Genomic DNA, 18,479 nt, shown 5'->3' with positions numbered 1-18,479 from the left:
CTAATCAAAATGACTTGAGTTTCAGTTCTTCACTAACTCCGTATTTAGAATAGTAGTTCTGTGACTTTGGGGGAAGCTCTAAAACTTCCCTGTGCCTCAGTGTCTTCAGCTGTAGGGTAAAGATAATAGTACTCACCTCAGCAGCTTTGTAAGGACTAAATGCACACAGAGCGCACAGTGTGATACATGGCATGTGACAAATGCTTAGGAAATGTTAGAAGTTAGAAAACATAATAAAATCGACACTTGGGAATTTACCACCCAACCTAAGAACTTTTCTTTCTTTCATTTCTTTCTCTTAGCATAATGTTCTCCAGGTCTCTCCATGCTGTTGCTTGCAAAGGGTAAAACTTTCTTTTTCATGGCCAAGTGGTGTTCCTTTGTGTAAATGTCCCACAGTTGTTTTATTGAGTCATCTACTGATGGGCACTCAGACTGCTTTTATACCTTGGTGATTGTAAGTAATGCTGCAGTGAACAGAGAGGTGCTTGTGATCTTCGCATTAATGTTTTGGGTTTCCTCAAAACTGTACAATCTTAATAATATTCTCCCTCACCCTATGTATCCAGTCTGACTATCCTGAACTTTGTGTTTGTCTCTTGATTTTAAAAAAAGAGAAAGAAACACATTTAGTCATTTGTATATATATCCCTAATTGTTAATTTAGCTTTTGTTTATACTTTTATTGTAATAGCTTATAGTAGGTATTCTTTTGTGATTTACTTTTTTCATTAAATTTTGTTGCTAAGGTTTATCCTAATAGTATATGTGTCCAATTCATTAATTTTCATGGAGATAATTATAGCATGCATATTTTAGGGCTGTATGAATTAAATGAGTTGCTACATGGAAAGTACTTAGTCTGGTGCTTGGCACACAGTAAGGGTTTAAAGAGAGATAGTCATTATGTTTATTATTCTTCCCTGCTGTGTGAAGTGTTATATACTAGAACATGGTTAGTTTATTGTCTTGCTTATGGGCATTCAGGTTGTTCACAGTTTAAAACAACACAACATAATGCTGCTCTGTACATTCATATCCCTCTCTTGTGCCCTCAGGCAAATTTCTGTAAGCTAAGTATTGGGTTGGCCAAAAAGTCAGTATGGTTTTTTCCATAAAATAGAAAATTCATTTTTCATTTTTGCCAATAACTGTTGATTTGGATATTTTGAGTATGTTGGCTACCTCCTGTGTGGTACAGTGTTGATTGTTCTCAGTTAATGACTCGATTGCTATCAACTTTAACTGGTGTACCCAATCGTCCAGCGAGAAATCTTCACGAAACTTTGCAAATCACTTTTGACATGTTCAGTATGTCACAGCACCTTCTCCATACACTGCACAAATCTTTTTTGCATTTCTGTTACATTTTTACCTTTCTTGAAATAATAAAGCATCATATGCTGAAAACATTGCATATTTTCTTCCATTTTCAGTATTAAAATGGCTACACAAAAACTCACCAATTTTGATTATTTTTTAAATGCATGCTGGTATGACAGCTGTCACAGTACGCTCTAACAAAATTGTTTTTAATGAAGTTAAAGACAACTAAACACTACTAGAGGCATGTAAATGGAAAAAAACAAATGAACTTTTTGGCCAACCCAATACTGTCCCAGAAGTAGAATCGCTAGGTCATAAATTATGCTTGTGTTTAACTGTGTTAGGTAGTGCCAACTTGTTTACCAAGGTTTTTTTTTTTTAACTTGTGCCTATTCATGTTTCCATCAGCAGTGCGTGAGTGTATAAACTCATACTTTTTCATTTTCCTAATCTGAAGATTGTAAAATGGTATCTTGTGGTTTCATTTGGATTCTATTAATAATGAGGTAATCATCTCTTCATATGTTTACTGGCTATTTATTTCCTTTTCTATGCAAGTTCTTGTTCTCAGCCCTTTTTTTCTAATGGGTTATTTGTCTTTTATCTGAAGGAATTCTTAAATATTCTTGATATTTATCCTTAGTTGATTCTAGTTGTTGGAAATATATTCTCTCAGTTTGAGGCTTTTATTTTTGCCCTTATTTTTTATGGGTTCTTTTCATGAACAGATGTTACGAATTTTAATTTAGCAGAATTTGTCCATTTTTCTTTGTATTGTTTATCTTTATTAAGCAGTCTGACTCTATGACAAAAATGGGCAATATTGTTGTCTGTTAGGAATGTAAAAACAACCAGTTTCAACTTCCAGTTTTATTGTAGATTTCAACTTCCTTTTGCTTATTTACTTATTGGGGGGGAGCTGTACAGTAGCTTCAGTAATTCTTAATGGTTATTTTTCACTGAAGAGCACCTCAGGAACAGTTTTAAGTAGAGGAATCAACAGTGTGTCTGTCCTTGTTTTGGTCCTTATTTTAAAGGAATGATGTAAAGTTTCACCATTGAATACAATGTTTAGGTTTGTTTTACCCTTTAAAGAAATTTCTTTCTGTCCTAATTTTCTGAAAGGGTTTGAAACTTGCATTGGTGTTGAATTTTATTAAATGTTTTTTCTTTAGCTCCTGAAATGCTTCTATAGTTTTTCTCCTTAAATCTGGTAATGATGGGAATCACTAGCTTTTCTAATGAGTGCTTTTCTTTAAGTGCTTTTAACACTCCTAGGATAAATCCAACTTGTCTATGATATATTACCTTTTTTACACATTGCCAGATTGTTAGTTAATAATTAAGTTTATAGGTTTGTATGAAAGCCATTGATTATTACAAAATTTTTAATTAACTTTACAGCAGAAAATATAGGTGCAGAACTCAAAGCTCCACTGATTAAGCAAGAACCTCTCCAAGTAAGAGGTAAATATATTTTATTCTATTTTTTATAATGGTGTTTTAAAATTAAATATATATAATTAGTTTATATAGGGTTTTTTATGAGGGTTAGGGTTATTGACCATAAGGATTTATTCTCCTGTTTACAAGCTGATTTTCTTCTGAAGTTAACTTTGCATTTTAGTCACAAATTTTGTGGTAATTTTTTTTTCCTAAAAAGCCCAAAGAACAGAGTAATGGCAAAGAAAAACCATTAATTACTTTATTATTTTACAAAAGTAATGTGATTAAAGAACCAGAGGTCAGTACCTTTCAGCTACAACTTTTTCAAATCCAGATAGTTTGGACGTCCTTGTCTGACTTTCTCTTTTGGGAGTAATTGTGTGTAAGGCATCTGCAGCTCTGTTCTCTGGTAACGCCCTACGGCTCCCGCTGAGCTGTGGCCCTGATCCCAGGCGGTGGGTTTCACAGAGGCAGCAACCGTGTGGTTGGGAGCACCCTGGGTTTGGAGTCAGGCAGAGCAGGATTTAATCTGTGGCCCCCACATGTACCAACTGTATGGCGCTGGGCAGCTCACTTGGCTTCTCTGAGCCATAGTTTTCTTCTCTATAATATGGTGCTAAAAGTGGAACTTCTTTTGTAGGGTAATTTCAAAGACGATACCTGCTGCTGTCACCATTAAGAATAATTAATGTGATAGCAGACATTATTATTAATAATCTGGGCCAGACACAGGCCAACAGGGATTTCTAGCTACTTTGAAGACAAAGTAATTTTTAAAAACCCTAATCTTTTAAAAAGAGAGATGTAATTTCCTTCTCTATTCCAGAGGAGCTAATCTGGATTTTGAATTCGGCAGTTCAGAGACTTGAACTCATGTGAAAAGAAATCTGAACATTTTTATATACTGTTTTTTTTAACAAGTTTTTTTTTTTAATCCTCACCCCTGAGGCTATGTTTTCACTGATTTTTAGAGAGGAAAGGAGAGGGAAACAGAAACATCGATTGGTTGCCTCCCACATGCACCCCAGCTGGGGATTGAACCTGCAACCTAGATATGTACCCTGATTGGGAATTGAACCCGCAACCTTTTTGGTGTACAGAAAGACACTCCAGCCACCTGAGCTACCCAGCCAGGGCTCAAACAGGGTTTTGCTTTTTATATTGGACTTGAGTTTTGAAATGTTCTTCTTAAGTATTATTTGTGCATTTGATTTTAAAAGTTCTTGTGTTGAGAGTCTTTTTACCTACTGCGATTATAGATAATTTTAGTCTTAAGTTGCTCTTTGAACTTGAAAGTAGAACGGAAAATTTATGAATTAATAGACGTGAGAATAGAATGTGAAGTGACCGGGTGTCACTTTGTAACAGAACCTGAGTTTATTCTGTTATTTTGCTCTTGCTCTTCAGTTATCTGCTTATGTTATTTATCTGTATCATATGACCAAAAGTCTCACTTTATAATATGATTTATGAACATAGGCCAATATTGAATGTAATTTTTAATTCACAGATTACAATTGATGCCAAATGGGCATCTCATTATTGATGTCTCTGTCTTTTTTATGAACAGTTTGATACTTGATAATAGGTAAATAATAGAAGGTAGTATTTTACCCATAGTTTGTAATAAACTTTCTATAATTTTTAACTGATACAAATGTTTCTTTTGTTTACTTCAGCTTTTTGCATTATGGGAAGCAGTCCAGTGGCTTTCAAACTTTCTGTCTGCAACCCACTTAAAAAATACTGTTTAATAAGTTCGTTTTTATATAGATTATTATATGTAACTGAAACAAAAGCTTTCACAGAAAAGTACTTACTCTTAACTTCATGCAGTACTTTTTGATTACATTTTTTTGATACAGCAAAATGTTGTTTTTACTCAAGTTTTAAAAACACTGACCCAATACTGTGGTTTCTCTTCAGATCGTGTAAATCCTTCACCTTTACCAAAAACACTGAACTAGCCTGTAATTTTTAACTGAAACTTAAATTCACTTTCCCTTCGATCCTAAACGATTTGTTTTAAACTGACCAGTGTTGCCTATACAAGGTATCCTTTAGACAAAGGGGTGGCATTTTGGCATCAGTTACAGATGAACCATGGATATAAGTTTAATGACTACAATTGTAATTCCATTCTGTTCTGCACTTGGAGAACTGTTTTTTATGATGCCATTTAGTGTATCAGAAAATAGATTTGATATTTTATGGAATTCATTAGTGAAGCTTCAGCGTATATGTATCTCTAAATATGACTTTTGTTGTGTATGTTTTTTGTTTTCCTATATTTTTTGGCTTTAGTCAAAGCAGTCCTTAAGAAGAGGGAGTATGGACCAAAGTACACTCAGAATAATTTCATCACTGGAGTCAGAGCAATAAATGAGTTCTGCCTTAAAGCCAGGTATAGTTTTTTTTTTTTTTTTTTTTTAAGATTTTATTTTTTAGACAAAGGGAAAGAGAGGGAGAGAAACATCTATGTGAGAGAGAAACATCAGTTGGTTGCCTCTCGCACATGCCCTGACTGGGAGTCGAATCAGTGACGCCTTGCTTTGTGGGGCGCCACCCAGCCAACTGAGCTGCACTGGTCATGGCATAGTTTTTTAAAAGTAGAATTTTGATCTCTGATCTTAAATAACCATTTATTTCTTAGAATGTGTTACCTGCTACCACCCATGTGGAAACTTCCCCGTGGCTTCTTCCTAAATTAAATATTGTTATTTATTTTAAAAAGTGTTAAAATTATTTGCTTACTGGATTGAATTCTGCTCCGGCATGAGCAGTTTCTGTCTTTCTGGGTTTCTTACACTCAGAAAGGCAAGTTTTCAAGCCCTGTGTGTCACACAATACGTTAAGGGCTTTATTGTTTATGTTCACTTGTGTCAGAATTATCAATAATAAGATTATTTGCATATTTTATGCTTGACTTTTTTAAATTTTGGTTTTTTGGGGCAGCAGAATTGAGTGGTTCTTAATTCGTACATTTATATTTATATTCCATGTGTGGTTTCTGTTGAGTAAACGAGGGAAGGGACCCAAAAAACCCCCCAGAATTGTCTTCTGGAGGGCGGGCCCCTTGTGGTACAGGCTTCCCACTGTAGGTGAGTGTTCCAGGAACCCGCCTGTGTCAGTGCACCATCTGGCCTTGTGAGAGGCTACGTTCAGCTTCAGTGAATTTTTCTTTAAGACTCTTTAGTCTTAAAGAGACTCTTGTGAAATGGGTTTGCCCATTTCACAATGGCTGACATACAAGCACATCTGCCTGTACCATGCACTGATTGTTCAGTTTTTGACGAAACACACAGCGTGACCCCATCCCCACCCCCATCCCCCATCCCCGTGCCCCACCTTACCTGTTCACCCAGTCTCACCCTGTGGACAAAAGTCCTCAAAGGGAAATGTTTTGCTGATGTGGAAGAGATGAAACAAAAAATGGAAGAAGCAGTAAAGGCATCAAAATCAAGGAGTTCAAAAACTGTTTTGAGCAGTGGAAAAGTCTCAATAGGTGTATAGTATCAAATGGAGAGTACTTTGAAGGTGATGGTAGTTTAGACGTATAAGAATAAATATACAATTCTTTATAAATAAATTCTGGATTTTGGGGGGTGCCCCTCTGTAAATTATTTTTACATCTTGCATGTTTTTGTTATGAATTTTCTTGTAATCAGAGAGATTTATTGAGATGATATGTGTCATATATTTTTAAAATTTTCCTTTATGTGTTTACCTAGAAAAGCCATATTTATGTGGAAGATTTTTTGGTGTTTTAGAGATACCAGATGTGAACTGGCCTTTTTTTTCCCTTTCCCTGATGGTTATTCTCAATTGTGTATTATCAAGAAATAAGGAATCTTACAATCAGTTTTTTAACCTACATAACTAGTAAAGCAATAATCAATTGTAACATTGAGGTGAAACTATATTCTGTTTCACATAGAGTATTTCGTTTAATTCTCACAAAAATTCTGTGACTGAAGTAGGTTAGGTATTGCTATTTGCACATTATAGGCCAGGAAAAATAATAAAGATGTCAGTGGTGATTCGGCTCATTTAGTGAACCAGTGACAGAGAGGAAACTAGGGTCATCTTTTTAACAGCTGATCCAAGCTGTTTTACTTACATGTGGTAGCTGATTGTTGATGCTTTTAAACTCCAGGTTTAATTTAGAACTTAATAATATTCCACAGTTACCACATTTTAACTTATCGGTCTTTTCATTGATATTACAGGATTTTCTTAGGAATACTAGTAATCAGGCATGGAACTAAAATACTATCTTTGTAACTTTGAACGATATTAATACTTAATCTGGCTGTAAACAAAGAGGGCTATAAATTTTCAATTTAAATTCTTAAGTAGAGGGATGATATTCTAATCCATGTTTTTTACTAGTTTTCACATTTTTTAAAATACAGTATATCAGACATTGCAGTGGTTTATCCATAGCAGGAGAAATGTAAGCACCTAGGAAGGAACTTAATCTCCACATGTTATGTATGTATCTGTATTGAATGTCAAGAATAATTTTTTTCACTGTCTCAAGACCAGTTTTTGTGTACAAAATGCAATCTTTATACACCGGTCTTTCAGTGCTGTACAGATCTATGATCTTTCAAGATGAGGATCAATGTAGTAGCTTTTCTCTGTTCATAATAATTCTTTAAATACATAAGCTATTTGAACGCTGTGAATAAATTCAACATGTTTCTTTCTTCAGTGATCTGGAGCAACTTCGAAAAATCCGACGACGAAGTCCCCATGAAGATACTGAGTCCTTCACTGTGTACTTGAGATCCGACGTGGAGGCAAAGTGAGGACACAGTTCCGTTAGAATAACAATACCGGCTCAATTTCAGATTAATACAAACACATTTTAGACAGACCCAGAGATTTTTAAATGACATTTTTCTTGAAGTAGAATATTTTCATATTGGCAAATTTATCTGGGAGTTACTAGTATGTACTACTTAACTAAAAATGTCCTAATTTATAAGAAAATCTACTGTTGAATTTATTATTTTATTTAAAATAAACTTAGTTTAGAAAGGCTGTTTAAGTTTTCTTAGTTTAGAAAAGTTTTTCTAAAGGACCTTATGCTTTGTTGTAAGATTCTATAATAGTAATACGCTTTATCTAGAGCTAAATATGGTACAGTAAAGTCATTAAAATTGTTCACTGTTGTGGGTCATGTATTCACAAACAGATCTTTGGAAGTTTGGGGAAGCCGTGAAGCTCTTGCCAGAGAGAAAAAACTGCGTAAGGAAGCAGAGATAGAATACAGAGAAAGTAAGTATATTGAGTTTAAAGCCAAGTTAATTGGAAAGGACAGGCACTATGCACTCCCTGGTGGTCGCGTACCTTTGGCTTTGGCTCTTTTGTTTCTAGTGTATAGCAGTGTCCATTTTGGGACAGTTACTTTATAAAAGCTATATCTATTTGTTTTATCCTCTATAGCTGTTTCAAGATGGTGAGAGGAAGTGAAGTTAGTCTGTGGTTTCTTATAAGACATGAGTATTAAAACAATAAGGTCTGGCCTTGGCTGGTGTGGCTCAATGGATTGAATGCCCGCCTGCAAACCAAAGGGTCACCAGTTCGATTCCCAGTCAGAGCACATGCCTGGGTTGTGGGCCAGGTCCCCAGTAGTGGGCATGCAACAGGCAACCACACGTTAATGTTTTTCTCCTTCTCCCTTCCCCACTCTCTTAAAATGAATAAATACAGTCTTTAAAAAATAAAAATAAGCCCTGGCTCGTGTAGTTCAGTGGCTTGAGTGTGGGCCTGTGGATTGAGTGTGGGCCTGCAAACCAAAGGGTGTGGGTTCGATTCTCAGTCAGGGCACATGCCTGGGTTGTGGGCCAGGTCCCCTTCCTCATGGGAGGGAGCCACACATTGATGTTTCTCTCCCTCTCTTTCTTCTTTCCTTCCCCTCTCTCTAAAATATAGATAAATAAAATCTTTTTTTTTAATGTTAAAAAAATAAAAATAAAATGGTGGTCTCATTTGAAGATTTTACTTATTCTAAAAGTGATAGGATAGTGCTTTTTTATGGAAAAGCCTGTTAATTCAGCTACCACATTTCTACTTTAATTAACTAATTCAGATATTTATCAAACATCTGTGAACTAGAAACTGCTTGGTGCTTGAGATTTAGATGCACATAAGATTTTCAGGGAATTTAACAACTCAGTGTTACAGTAACGGAACCACTTTCTAGAATTAGGGTTAATGTAACATGAAATATGGCCCTGACCTGTGTGGCTTAGTTGGTTGGGCCATATCCCTCCAGGTGAAAGGTTGGCAGTTCCGTGCCCAGTGCAGGGTATGTGCCTGGGCTGCTGATTGGTCCTCGGATGGGGCGTGCGTGAGGGGCAACTGAGCGACCTTTCTCTCTCACTTCGATGTTTCCCTCTCCCTTTCTTCCCCTCTCTATAAAGATAAATGAATTATTAAAAAATATATGAAATAGGTTTTAATTTTTGATTTACCTATATATGTATTAATGACAAAAGTAGTACTACTTGTGGTTTTAAAAAGGATACAGAAATATAAAGTAAAAAGTCTCTTTTTGTTTCCTTTAATATTGTCTCATTTTTCTTCCTAGAGATAACTGTTGAAATTTCCCTCTGTGTGACTAAATCATCAAATATTGATAGATATTTACATGATTCCAAAGTCACATTTTGCAAGACAAAATACTTCAGAGAAATTTAATTTCCATTCTTGTCTCCTCCACCTTGTTTCCCTTTGTCTAGCATACGTAACCATTTAAAAAGTTAGTTTGGGGATTATTATTTTCATTCAAAAAATATAAAATAGCAAACACACATACATATATTACATACAAGATATAATAAAATAGCATACCACCCCCTTTCATAAATAAGACATACTAAACACACTTTATGTCCTTGATTTTTTGGAGGGGTCCAACTTGTTTGAGACTCTGTGCTTTCTGGACTTGTATGTCTATTTCCTTCACCAGATAGGGGAGTTTTCTTTTGTTCTTTTTTTCAAGTAAGTTTTCGGTTTCCTGCTCTTCCTCTTCTCCTAGCACCCCTATGATTCGGATGTTGGTGTGTTCGGAGATGTCGCAGAAGCTCAGAACAGCTCAGAAGTGCTCATTGTATTCACATTGTTATAAAACAGACCTCCGCAAAGCTTTTTCCCAGAAATTTTTCATCTTACGAAACAAACTATACTTGTTAAACAAGAACCCCCCCCATTCCTCTACCCCTAGCCCCTGATAGCCACTATTCTACTATTTCTATGAATTTGACTACTATAGATGCCTCACATAAGTGGAAGCATATAGCATTTGTATTTTTGACTGAGTTATTTCACATAGCATAATGTCCTTAAGGTTTATCCATGTGAAGGGATTTCCTTTTCAAGTCTGAGTAATATTGCATTGTATGTATATAGCACATTTTATGTGTTCATCTGTGGACATTGTGTTTGCTTTTACTTTCTGGCATTGTGTTTGCTTTTACTTTCTGGCTATTGCTGATAGGTAATCTTGTTGATATCTTGCTTTAATAATTTTTAAATATATATACCCACAGTGGGATTGCTAGATTTTTGTGCTTGTTTTTTTAGATTTTGTGTTTTTTTAGATTTTTGATTTATTTTATTTTTAAACAGAGGAGAAGAGAGGGAAAGAGAGAGAGAATCATCATTGTGTGGTTGCCTCTCATATGCCTCACATGGGGGACCTGGCTGGCAGCCCAGGCATGCGCCCTGACTGGGAATTGAACTGGCGACCCCTTGGTTCACAGGCCAGTGCTCAGTTGCTGAGCTACACCATCCAGGGCTGTTTTTACTTTTTTGAGGAGCCTCTATATTGCTTTCCATTGCATTCACACCATTTTACAATCTCACCAGCGTACATAAAGTTTCCAGTTTCTCCCCATCCTTACTAATACTTGTTCTTTTCTTTTTTTTTTTTTTAAAGATTTTTATTTATTTATCTTTAGAGGGGAAGGGAAGGAGAGAGGGAGAGAAACATCGGGTTCTAGGCCCGCGCTCAATCCACTGAGCTACACCAGCCAGGGTGTTCTTTTCTTTGTGCTTCTCTCCTCTCTCCTCTTCTTTCTCTTCCCTCCCTCCCTTCTTTCTCTTTCTTTCTTCCCCTCCCCTCTCCCCTTTCTTCCTTTTCTATCTCCCTCCCTCCCTCTTTCCCTCCTCCTTCTTTCCAAATAGTAGCCATTCTGATGGGTATGAGGTGATATTTCATTGTGGTTTTGATTTGCATTTCTCTAATGATTAGTGATATGAGCATCTTTTCATGTGCTTGTTGGCCATTTGTATATTATCTTTGGAAAAGGTCTATTCAGGTCCTTTTTTAATTGGGTTACAAATCCAGATTTCTGATAATTTTTGCTGGTAGCAAATGAAGCATGTGTAATGTAGTCTTACTGTGTTAATCTGAAATATGAATGATAACAATGTGTATGAGCTAAATATGTTTTGTAATTCTTATAGGGCTATTTAGAAACCAGAAAATATTAAAAGAATATAAAGACTTCCTGGGCAATACCAAGGTAAGGATACCTTTCTGATAACGTTCTGCATGTGTTACACAGTGACCTTCTAGTGTAAGTGCGTTGTGAGATACCAGCATGTCTGATCCTACTTTAAGATTTTCTTGATTATGTTGTAATTTACTGAATTACAATCTATTTGCTTCTGTCTGGTTTTTGAAATTTAAAAAAATTGGGACATAAGTTCTCTTTAAATTTAGGACTGTGTTGTAAACTGTGAGTATACAGATAGAGGTGAGGGAGAAGACTTCATTTTCTCAGGTTTTTAGCAAGATTTAGCTCTCTCATAGCCACCTTTAATTTTCTTTATCCCATTTCTTACTCATAACCCTGGTTAAACATTTAAAGTGCCAGTTTTCTGCTTATACTCCAGAAGTTCAAACCCTGCAGGATAAAATTACACAGCTCTTTTGATTGTTCTTTCTTTATTATATGAGTATACAAAACACTCAGTATCATTTGACAGTCTTTCTAGATTCCCATAGTATATTCACTTTCCCACTGTGAGATAGCTATTGAATATTTTCCTCTCTTTTCAAGCTTCCTACAGCCTTATTCTTTATTCTTTTTTAAAAGTTGGTTTTAAAAGGGGGAGGGGAGCAGGAGAGAGAGAGAAACATTAATTTGTTGTTCCAGTTACTTATGCATTCATTGTATGACTTTGTATGTACCCAGACTTGGGATTGAACTCTCAAACTTGGCATATTGGGATGTCACTCCAAGCACCTGAGCTACCCAGCCTGGGCCCTCCCTCTTTGCACATCAGCTGATGACTTTGCTTCATATTTCATTGAAAAAATAGATGTCATCTTATAAAAGTACCTCACTTTATATCACCAAATTTATTAACTTATCTGCATGTGTGCCAGAATACTCTGTTATTTTCCTTCCAACTAGAAGGAAATTAATACTGGGACCAGTATAGAAATTTACTTTCACTATCCTACCTCTTACTCTCTCCTGAATCCTTTTCAACTGGCTTTCATCCCTTCCACTACACTGCAGTGGCTCTTACCAAAGTCACCAACACCACCAAGATGCCAAGTATTCATGGGCAGAGTCAACTTGCATTTAAACTTAGCTGGGAAGTATCTCCTTTCAAGAAGTGAATGTCCTACCTGGAGAAAGGCTAATAGCAAATCGTTTTCTTTCTTCCGAGTTATACTCACGACATTGTAAAATTTAGAAACTGTCAATGATGAGATGCTTTTCTTCCCCTTTCATTATATTGAAAACTTCTTAATTTCCATTTCCCTTGTTGTCCTGTGTTTCTGGCACCCCAGTGCTGCACTGAAGGGGTGGCACTCTCTTTAGTGGCAGAGACTTCTGTGAGCCAGCACCTACAGTGAGGGCTGTGTCTACTTTCTCAGGGCAATGGTGGCCTGCTTGCCAGGGGACAAAACTGCCATAGGCCATGGCACCTTACTAAGAATAAACTCTTGGTAAAAGTTTGCTCCAATCCCACTAACAACCTAAAATTTCACTCCTTATTTGTTTTCCCCACCATTTCTCAAAGTTTCAGACCGCTGCATTAGATTATAAAGACTTCTTATTTAGACTTAACCCGGTAATTTGTAGCCAACTCTATCCCTCATGCCCAGATACAGAGCCAGGGAAGAACAGAAAATGTGTTCAGAATCTCCGAATAAAGGAAGGAGCTAAGCATCCCCAGCATTCTCTCCCAGACTTCCCAGTTTACCTGCCTCACTAAACTTAGTCAACCTCCAGAGGTCCCTGGTGAGGAGACGGTGGTTACATGCAAAAGGCCAGCCTTATCGGGGGTGGGGGGCAAAATGAAGGAAATGAGGAGGGAGTGTTCATGTGCCTCCAGTGTGTTCCTCTCCTGGAACACCTTGATTTCTAGAAGTCTAAGATGGCCCTTCTCCTGGTTTTCCTCTTTGTTAATTCTTCCTCCTCCCCTGTTGTATTTGTGAAAGACCCTGCTTTTTTAATCTCTTCCTTTAAATGTTAAAGAATCATTATAGGCCCTTTTATGTTGAAATCCATTAGCAAGTCTGCCCTGGTCGGTATGGCTCAGTTGGTTGCAGTGTTGCCCCATAACCAAAAGGCTGTGGGTTCGGTTCTCTGCCAGGGTATATACTGTGGTTGTGGGTTTCATCCCCAGTCCAGTTGTGTACAATCCCTGGTTTGCACATGTGCAGGAGGCAATCAGTCGATGCTTCTGTCTTGTGTCGATATTTTTCTCTCTCTCCCTCCTTCTCTCTCTGAAAGCAGTAAAAAAAGGGAAAATGTCCTTGGCTGAGGATAAAAAATAATATTAAAAAATAAATTCATTAGCAAGTTCCATTGGCATTTTCCCCAAAGTAGATACCTAGTATGACTGCGCCTCACTGTGTACCGTATTGAAACCTTAGTGATCACCATCTCTTACCTGAACTGCCCTCCTAATTGAGGGACTGCCCTCTCTGCCTTTGCTTTTGCCCCCCTAGTTCATTCTCTACATCATACACTATATCTTTTTCAAACATAAATCAGACTATGTCAAGGTTCTGCTTAAAATTATCCAGTGCCTTCTATTTCCAATTAGAATAAGATATATACTTCTTACCGTAGTCTACAAAGTCCTGTGAGATATGACCCCTGCCTCCTTCTCTGGCCTCAACTCCTACCATTTTCTTTGCTGTCCGCTTTAGCCATACCAGTCTATTTTTTGTTTTTTTTTCTTTTAAAAAAATATATTTTATTGATTATGATATAACAGTTGTCCCATTTTCCCCCCTTCACTCCTCTCCACCCTGCACAACCGCGCCCACCCACATTCCCCCCTCCTCCTCCCACTCCCCTGTTGTTAACCCTCATGTGATCTCCCTTTCTGTGGTTCTGTTCCTGTTGCAGTTGTTTGCTTAGTTTCTTTTTGTTTTTGTTTTAGGTGTGGTTGTTAATAATTGTGAGTTTGCTATCATTTTACTGTACGTATTTATCTTCTTTTTCTTATATAAGTCCCTTTAACATTTTATATAATAAGGGCTTGGTGATGATGAACTCCTTTAACTTGACCTTATCTGGGAAGCACTTTATCTGCCCTTCCATTCTAAATGATAGCTTTGCAGGATAGAGCAATCTTGGGTGTAGGTCCTTGCTTTCCATGACTTGGAATACTTCTTTCCAGCACCTTCTTGCTTGTAAGGTTTCTTTTGAGAAATCAGCTGACAGTCTATGGGCACTCCTTTGTTAGGTAACTGTCTCCTTTTCTCTTGCTGCTTTTAAGATTCTCTCCTTCATTTTAATCTTGGGTAACGTAATTATGTTGTGTCTTGGTGTGTTCTTCCTTGGGTCCAACTTCTTTGGGACTCTGAGCTTCCTGGGCTTTTTGGAAGTCTATTGCCTTTGCCAGAATGAGGAAGTTTTCCTTTTTTATTTGTTCAAATAACTTTCCCACTTTTGCTCTTCCTCTTCTCCTTCTGGAATCCCTATAATTTGGATGTTGGAACATTTAAAGATGTCCTGGAGGTTCCTAAGCCTCTCCTCATTTTTTAAAATTCTTCTTTCTTCATTCTTTTTTGATTGGATGCTTCTTTCTTCATTCTGGTCCACTCCATTGATTTGAGTTTCAGTTTCCTTCCCATCACTATTTGTTCCCTGTACATTTTCCTCCATTTCACTTAGCATAGCCCTCATTTTTTCATCTAATCTGTGACCAAATTCAACCAGTTCTGTAGGCATCCTGATCACCAGTGTTTTGAACTATTCGTCTGATAGGTTGGCTATCTATCTGTTTGTCGCTTAGTTGTATTAGTTCTGGATCTTTGATCTGTTCTTTCATTTGGGTCATTTTTTTTGGTGTCAGCGCACCTGTTATGTATGAGGGTTGGAGCCTTAGGTATTCACCAGGCGAGTCAACCCAGTGGCTGTGTTGTGATGCGTATGTGGGGAGGGGTCTGAGAGGGAACAGTGGCACTTGCTCCACTCTCTGCTGGATTTCAGTCACTTCCCCCGCTTCCCACAAGCAAAATAGGCCCTTCTGTTGTTGATTTCTGGGTGGGTGCGTTTGTGTACATCCTAGGACCCTGTGGGTCTCTCCAACGAACTCTCTTGTGAGGCTGGGAGCTTCTGCCAGCGCCTCACCCCCACAGGTGTTTTCAATCGGTGTTTTGAAGCTTTATTTCCCTGCGATGGGACCATGAGTTGCGGACTGTCTCCCTTATTTGTGTGCGAATTTGGGACCACCCGGTCCACCAGCCACCTTGTGCACTGCACCCCTCCACAGTCTGCTGCCTCACTGGGTCTGCCAGCTGCTGCCTTGTGTGCCCGGGTTCTGCCAGCCACCACTTTGCTGCGACCCCTCTCTGCCCAGCTGCCCAATTCCTACCAGTCTAGATAAATGTGTCAACTTTAAATTTTTGGTTGTCGGACTTCCACACAGTTCAATTTTCTGTCGGTAAAGAAATTTTACAATCAATTTTTGGTTGTTTTTCTTTTCTAAAGTGTTGTTGTCCTTATTTTGCTTGTGGGAGGAGGCACAGTGTGTCTACCTACACCTCCATCTTGGCCGAAAGTCGTTTTTAAATTTTTTTTTATTTTAATTGTTGTTCAAGTATAGTTTTCTGTCTTTTACTCCCATCTCAGCCAACCCCCCCGCCCCCAGTGCTCCCCACCTTCCTCCCATTTTCACCCTCCTTAGTTGTTGTCCATTTGTCCTCTATACTTGTTCCTGTAAACACTTTCCCTTTTCCCCTGAAATTCCCTCCCCTCTCCCCTCTGGTCACTGTCAGCCTGTTCTCTATTTCAGTGTCTTTGGTTATATTTTGCTTGCTTGTTTGTTCTGTTGTTTAGGATCCTGTTAAAGGTGAGATCATATGGTATTTCACTGCTTGGCTTATTTCATTCAGCATAATGCTTTCCAGTTCCATCTATGCTGTTGCAAAGGGTAGGAGCTCCTTTCTTTCTGCTACATAGAATTCCATTGTGTAAATGTACCATAGTTTTTGGATCCATTCATTTACTGATGGGCACCTAGGTTGCTTCCAACACTTGGTTGTTGTAAATTGTGCTGCTATGAACATTGGGGTGTATAGGTTCTTTTGGATTGGTGTTTCAAGGTTTTTAGGATATAATCCTGGCAGTGGAATTGCCGGGTCAAAAGGCAGATCCATTTTTTGTTTTCTTAGAAAATTCCATACTGTTTTCTATAGTGGTTGTACCAGTCTGCAATCCCACCAACAATGACCTAGGGTCCCCTTTTCTCCACAACCTCTCCAACACTTGTTGTTTGTTGCTTTGTTTATGATGGCCATTTTGACCAGTTCAAAGTGCTATCTCATTGTGGTTTTAATTTGCATCTCTCTTGATAGCTAGTGATATTGAGCATCTTTTTATGTGTCTCTGGATCCTCTGTATGTCCTCCTTGGAGAAGTGTCTATTCAGGTCCTTTGCCCACTTTTTTAATTGGGTTGCTTGTCTTCTTAGAGTGGAGTCGTGTAAATTCTTTGTATATTTTGGAGATTAAACTCTTGTCTGAGGTATCATTGGCAAATATATTTTCTCATACAGTTGGTTCTCTTTTTATTTTAATGTTCTTTTCTCTAGCCATGCAGAAGCTTTTAATTTTGATGAGATCCCATTTGTTTATTCTTTCCTTTATGTCCCTTGCTCTAGGGCACATATTACTTAATATGTTGCTATGTGAAGTATCTGAGATTTTCCTGCCAAGGTTCTCCTCTAGGACTTTAATGGTGTCATGGCTTATATTTAAATCTTTTATCCACCTTGAATTTATTTTTGTGTATGGTGTAAGTTGGTGCTTAAGTTTCATTTTATTGCACCTAGCTGTCCAGTTCTGCCAATACAATTTGTTGAAGAGGCTATCTTTACTCTAATTTATGTTGCTGCCCCCTTTGTTGAATATTAATTGACCATAGAGACTTGGGTTTATTTCTGGGCTCTCTGTTCTGTTCCATTGGTCCATGTGCCTGTTTTAAGCCAGTACCAGGCTGTTTTGATTATAGTGGCCTTGTAATACAGTTTGGTATCAGGTGTTGTGATCCCTCCTACTTTGTTCTTCTTTCTCAAAATTGCAGCAGCTATTCTTTCTGAGGCTTCCTCCTTTCCTTTCATTTGGGGATTGTTTCTTTGTCTTCCCAGTGTTTGTGAGACTCTTCTTGTTAGCTTCAGCTTCTAAAATTGATCTGTTCTGGTTCCCTGGGTTTATGGTGTGAACTTCTGTGGTAGAATACCTGTGAGATTTAGTGGTGCAGCCTCCTTAATCTCCCAAGCTCACTGGTCTTGGGCTGTCGTTTAAGTTGGCTCTATGTTTGTCTTTGGGTTTTGATTGTTTTGGGGTCTTTCTTTGGCGGGTCCTTCCCACCAGCTTGTTAACTGAGGGTCACTTTGTCCACCACATCTCGTATTTTGTGCTGGTGAGGGCAGGTTGTGTTGAAGCTGGTTCTTCTGTGTGTGCAAGATTTTGAGGATTCTCTTTTGCTCTTGTTAAGTTGTTTTTAGTGGGTAGTTTCTCCACTATCTAGTTGTGTTTCCAGATAGGTCCTGGGTTGAGGTTTGTGTGGTTTCCAGTGCCTCCTTCGCCTTCTTCTGTTGTTGTCTGTTGTTGGTTCCTTTGTTGTTGGGTTTCCTCTTTCAGTGGGTGTCCTGGTGTTCACTGCTTTCACTTACTGTTTTTTGTGATCAGTTGGAGGGGAAGGCAAAGTGGTTTAAGACAGCAAGAGAGTATTCTATGATATTTATATTAGCAGCTGGTAGAGAAGAGATAGGAGATCCTTTGACTATGTATGTTAATCATGATTTTCCACCCAATTAGCCACTTTTAAGAAAGGATGGAAAGAAGATAAGACTCTTGTTGGGGAGGGAAGGATTGTGAGTTGGATCTAGAAAGCAGAGAGGTTGTGGGAGGTCAGATTTTGAGGTAAGGTGAGAATAAAGAATAGTAAATAGGTGTAGTGTGTGAGAGAATAGAGTTAACCACTACAGTAATAGAGTTCAGGAAACCGTGAAGTGGGCTAAGATGCGGGAGGGGTGTTTTGAAGTATTTACAATTGTATGGAACAGCTGTTATTCACAATAATATTAGAGCAGTAATCATATGACAGAATCTGTGTGGTCCGGGTAACAAGAATAAGGGGTATAGGACCCATAGTAGTGTGCTAATGGAACACAAGTGATGTGAAGGACAGTAAATTAGCAATACACTGT

At 37.8% G+C, this 18,479-nt stretch overlaps 1 protein-coding gene and 1 long non-coding RNA gene across 2 annotated transcripts in view; one reads left to right on the top strand and one right to left on the bottom strand.

Annotated features, from left to right (window-relative positions):
• The window catches only part of LOC119043861 (uncharacterized), a 133,658-nt gene that overhangs the window by 56,995 nt on the left and 58,184 nt on the right, over positions 1-18,479 (bottom strand). The gene's annotated exons all lie outside the window — the stretch shown is intronic.
• Positions 1-18,479, top strand: part of SLC30A9 (solute carrier family 30 member 9) — a 76,006-nt gene that overhangs the window by 17,526 nt on the left and 40,001 nt on the right. The window contains exons 3-7 of the mRNA XM_037138092.2: positions 2,731-2,793; positions 5,077-5,176; positions 7,490-7,582; positions 7,976-8,058; positions 11,254-11,312. Coding sequence (XP_036993987.2) covers positions 2,731-2,793; positions 5,077-5,176; positions 7,490-7,582; positions 7,976-8,058; positions 11,254-11,312 — 398 coding nt within the window. The remainder of the gene's footprint in view (positions 1-2,730; positions 2,794-5,076; positions 5,177-7,489; positions 7,583-7,975; positions 8,059-11,253; positions 11,313-18,479) is intronic.

The sequence above is a fragment of the Artibeus jamaicensis genome, unplaced genomic scaffold (assembly GCF_021234435.1).
Source record: "Artibeus jamaicensis isolate MK-2021 breed Jamaican fruit bat unplaced genomic scaffold, CSHL_Jam_final contig_76, whole genome shotgun sequence".
NCBI classification, from domain to species: Eukaryota; Metazoa; Chordata; class Mammalia; order Chiroptera; family Phyllostomidae; genus Artibeus; species Artibeus jamaicensis.
The sequence above is the reverse complement of the archived record's forward strand: the minus strand, read 5'-3'. Positions and strand labels throughout refer to the sequence as shown.